This window comes from Rhagoletis zephyria, unplaced genomic scaffold, assembly GCF_001687245.7.
Source record: "Rhagoletis zephyria isolate East Lansing unplaced genomic scaffold, Rhagoletis_zephyria_1.1 Rzeph_scaffold_00384, whole genome shotgun sequence".
NCBI classification, from domain to species: domain Eukaryota; kingdom Metazoa; phylum Arthropoda; class Insecta; order Diptera; family Tephritidae; genus Rhagoletis; species Rhagoletis zephyria.
The window spans coordinates 80,858-86,019 of NW_016157468.1; the positions used below are offsets into that span (position 1 = coordinate 80,858).

General features: G+C 38.4%; 1 protein-coding gene across 2 annotated transcripts in view; it reads right to left on the minus strand.

The window, feature by feature from the left end:
- The window catches only part of Deaf1 (deformed epidermal autoregulatory factor 1), a 51,390-nt gene extending 48,433 nt beyond the window's left edge, over positions 1-2,957 (minus strand). Inside the window, exons 1-2 of one of the 2 annotated variants that reach the window (XM_017611250.1) lie at positions 2,584-2,957; positions 1,700-2,372 (exon numbers count right to left, since the gene is read on the minus strand). In XM_017611250.1, the coding sequence (XP_017466739.1) occupies positions 1,700-2,372; positions 2,584-2,712 (802 nt within the window). In that variant the 5' untranslated portion in view covers positions 2,713-2,957. The remainder of the gene's footprint in view (positions 1-1,699; positions 2,373-2,583) is intronic. The other variant, XM_017611251.1, reaches the window with a different exon arrangement.
- Positions 2,958-5,162: the final 2,205 nt, after the last annotated feature.

The window sequence follows — 5,162 nt, forward strand, 5'->3', positions numbered from 1 at the left end:
CTGATCATTTATGTATACATTTGTCTATATCTATCTCGATTCGTTTTGCCTGTTACAAACAACCGTTATGTGAACAAAGTTATAATACCCTTGTGCACAAGTGCGCTCGGGTATAAAAAAACGTTAAAATAATGTACTGTGGACTCACAGAGAGATCTTTTAGAAGGACTTTCAGCTCCTGAAATTATCTACTTGACACACCTACATACATACATAGTATACATAGATAGATAGTTAGTTCGGTATGGCACTGCGACCAGTAGGTCCATTGTGCCCCTAGCTCATCACAACACCTCAGCCAGACCCAGAGTGTCTATAAATTTCATAATAGACTCCGAGGACAGTGAGTGTATGTACTCCTCTCTTGGCCAGACGTGCCCTATGCTCCTATACCTCCTGCGTGCAACGGTCACACACTCCATAAGAAGGTGTAGAGGAGTCTCCTTGGCCGCATCGCAAAAGCGACACAGTTCGCTGGACCAGATACCTAGTTTATACAGGTGCCCTCTTAGCCTACAGTGTCCCGTCAGAAAACCTGTTGATAATTCTTAGTTTCTCTTTTGGGAGATCCATGAGTAGCCTGTATCTTACCAGATTGTAGTCTACTAATATGATTTTTGCCTGACGCTGGCCCATAGTGCCACGCCAGTGCAGTTCCCTCAGTTTGCAATTTTCCCTTCTGAGCAATTCCTGGTGTGCATAGTATCCATGCAAACGTTTTTTTTTTTAATTTTTAACTGACTTGTTACCGCATACCTTTGGGCCACGTGAGCCGATTTCGATAATTCTTTTTCTATCGGAAAGCTAGTGTCTCTGAGGTGATCACATACTAATTTGGTTAATATCCGATCATTGCATCATGAAGAAATTGTTTTGTTTTTTGCTTAAAAATTACTTGTAAAGAATTCGTAGATCTCATCCAGGAGTGATAGAATACAACACCAACATATGTACATAATAACACCCCGGCAAACCATTTTTTTTTTTAATTTTAAAGAATTCATAAAGATGTCATCCAAGAATGATAGAACGCAATATTCAGCCGTCCTGGCGGCGATGACATTTGTGTATCACAAGTAAACAAAGCCGAAATGGATATTAAAAGAAAAGAAAGAAGGTAAACGTGTTTTAACTGTGCTAAATTTTAAAAGTATACAATTTACAATAATTAATAAGGAAAATATGAAAAAATTGTGACTCTTGTGCAAGTATTAGTGAATTTCAGTGCATTTAAAGTCTCTGAGGCATCGTTTACTTGTGGACTAGAATTGTCAAAATCGGCAAACCCAAAATAGTGGTATGTCAGATGGCGCCGCCTGTGTTCGCTGCATCGTGGACCTCATCCAATTTTTCGCCGAATTTCCTAAAATGAATTAGACTGTGCACTCTATTATTCTTTTACGAAATTTCGGAAGAATATCGGTAAAGCAATAAGAAATAATGAAGAATTTCTTGCAGATTTTTTTAGAATTTTCTTTATTTTTCATACAGAGATTTCTTTACGAGTTCGTATGAGCCACTTTATATACTTTTCTTTGAAGATTCGTAAAAAAATCGTTACAGGAATGAGATACTTCAAAAGATTTCAGGAACTTTGGTTTGCAGGGATGTACATAGGTGTCATGATTCAATTCAATAATAAAAAATAAAATAATCGAATTATGTGTATGCATCAAAAATGTATAGTTTATGTACTTACCAGCTTCATCATCGCAACAAACAGTGCAGCTGCAGTTTGTAGCGTGTGGAGTCAAGATTCCGTCATCTATTAAGGATTGCAAGGATTTGCCACCATACTTAATGGAACGCTTCCAATCTTTGCTCGAACCTCGTCCACATACATTTTCAAACTCGCTGGGTGTGTACCATTTATCCTTGTATTTGACACAGCGTCCACGACCTCCTGATCCCAACTTACTTCGATACAAATCAGCGCTGGTTGTCTTACAACGAATGGGAAATACCTCCATATGGGTAGTTTCGGCCCAATTGACTCCAGTCCCCGACCCGCAACCAGAGCCAGCACCCTGAGTCGGATGTTCACTGGTTCCAGTACTATCGTGACTATTATTACTGCCAGAACCATCATGATTGATTCCAACACCACCACCGGCACCACCTCCTCCGGTCGTTTGCTGGATGACAATTGTCTTCAGATCTCCCCCCATGCTGCCAACAACTGGGCTGCTCGATATATAGCCGTTATCGACACAAAGCATTTGCTTGAAATGCGGCAATTGGTCCGGTGTGATCACATTAAAGGAGGCTCCAGTGATCATAGAGCCTATCGGCAGGGATACCGGTACTGAGACCACACCCCCACTACCGCCACTATTCTCATTAGAGGTCACCATTCGCACCTTTGTATCCAGCTTTAAGTTTTACAATTAAAAAATCGTATAATTAACAAACGCGAAAGTAAGAGAAAAAAAGAGAAAAAATTGTGTACACATCAATTGCGCTGTTGAAGACAGAAGGCCGCACGCAACGGAAAGGGGTGTAAGTAGCGAGCGCGGGAAGGGGCTGAGCGCAAACTTGTGTTAGGAACGCCACGCCGCCAGCATTAAAATTTTTTGTAATTACCTGGTGACCAGAACTCTCCAAAATCACCTCTTCCTTAACAACGTCGCGTGCTTCGTCATTGAGACCACCCAGATCTTTTACATCACGTATCCTGCCTAGATGAAGCTCAGCAGAATCGACCTGTTCCATCGTTGCACTATACTTTTTTCACACTAAATTTTACTTGTAAAAGGTGCTCTGGGATTCTCACAGCACTCTCCACCGATTTTTGATGAATTCGCGTTAAGTTTGTTCAGCAAAGTTTTTTACTCGTTAGTTTTGTAAACAATAAATCACATTTTGCTTATAAATAAAATTTTGTGGAAAATATTAACTGAACATGACATTTCTTGATAACAAAGGGTTTGTTTGATTTGTGGCCGCTCAAACAAAAATTTGACATTTGGAAAGCGACTTCTTTCGGATCGCTTCCAATTCCGAGACTGTTGCCATATTAAACTGCAGCCAAATGTACATACATATGTATACTCCCTAAGTTCTTTGGCATAAGTGCAGAATACGACACGTTAAGCTAGAACAAAACGTGATCCGCCTTTTTTCCCCATTTTAATGGTATACAATTTTTTTGGTGCAAACTTATATTTTCGGTGCTNGCACGTTAAGCTAGAACAAAACGTGATCCGCCTTTTTTCCTCATTTTAATGGTATACAATTTTTTTGGTGCAAACTTATATTTTCGGTGCTATGGAGGGGCGAAAGGGAATTTTCGAAAATTTAAAATGGCTATATTTCGAAAAATTCCCGACCGAATTTAAAAAAATTAGTATCGTTAGAAAGGTATCCCTTTTTTCTAATATACACATTTTTATAATTTATGTGCATAAATTTTAAGAAAACTCATTTAATAGAAAAATATTTTATATTTCTAGGAAAAACCAGTTTTACTAAAAAATATGGCTAAATAATGATGCACCAAACTATACTACGTTTATACGCACGTATTATTTGCAAATAACAATTTGCAAAATGGTAAAATTTGCCGTATAAACGATGAGTTAATGTTTTATTTGCAAATAACTAAATCACGCAAATAAGTATTGATTAGTGGTACTATTTGCAAATAAGGGCAAGACGCTGCCATGCTTAGGTTAATTTTCCTTTTCGATGATCATCTTAGGGCCGTTTACTCAATATGTGGTTAACACTAATCTCCGTTTAAACATCATTATCGACGATTTCGACATCATGCATATAACATGTGATTGATAAAGCAGTCGTTGTATCTAACCGGAGCTTCCACCTCCGATTTGTGCTAATCAGACATTGAACAACCGGCCCTTATTGCCTTTTTATAATCAAGACATTTTTTGGTAATAAAATTCTCCGGTCACAAAATCTTCAGTAACGTGCAGAATAGACCTGTAAGTGACCATCAAGCAAAGGTCCAGGAATTTGCAGGTATAGTAGCCGAGATTTTCTTTCTTCAATCTAAGCCTAAGGGCCGGTTGTTCAATTACTGGTTATCACTACCACTACACTATCGATGATTTCGACATCATGCATGTAACATGTGATCGATAAAGCAGTAGTTGTGCTTAACCGGAGTTTCTACCTCCGATTTGTGCTAATCGGACATTGAACAACCGGCCCTAAGTGGGAGGTTCTACCACCCTTTGTTTCTTTGCTAGAGCTTCTCAAATTTTGCAAAATCGCGATTCTTTGACACTGACCTTGTTTTTCTTAAAATCTGGAGCTGACGGAATTTTTATGCTTACGTCAAAAATAGCGTTAACATTAGCTGCATCAAATGTATTTCTATTTTTGTTGGCGTGTGTAATAACTATTGTTAAATAGCCAACACCCGCATGTTTGCGGCGCCTTCAAACACCTCTCGAACTGTAAAACAATGACTCAATTCTATTCTACGCATATCTATAATACGAATTTCAAGCAAATCAGACGATAAATAAGAATTTTTGGAATAGATCGGTCCCTGGTCCAACTATCAGAAAAAGAGTATCCAATATTTTAACCCTGACAATAAGCTACCTACGTGCCAAGTTTCAAGCAAATCACACCATAAATAAGATTTTTTCCAATAGATCGGTATCTGGTCCACCTCTCAGAAAAAGTAATTTAGGCAAAAGGCTACCTACGTACCAAATGCATTTTTTAGCGTACTCGACCCCTGCCCCACGTATCGGAAAAATTAAAACTTTGTGCACTCCTTCTAAACACCTTTCCAAAAAAGCAGCAACCATTCGAATCGGTTATGAAACATATTTAGGAGAAAATTGTTCCCAATTGATTCATGTTCACAATGAATTTCACAATTATCCGAAATTGTCCAAGCTTCACAACGAATTTTTCACCTTAACATTGCCCAAAATCATCAAAACGTGCGATAAAATACAAAATTTCGTCGAAAAAAATGCGTGTGTAACACCGTACATATGATAGAAGTGAAACTTCTTAACAATTTCGAGAAAGTAGAGAATTTCGTTTACTTGGGAACCAGCATTAACACCGATAATAATGTCAGCATTGAAATCCAACGTAGAATCACTCTTGCCAACAAGTGCTACTTTGGACTGAGTAGGCAATTCAGGAGTAAAGTCCTCTCTCGACGTACGAAAACC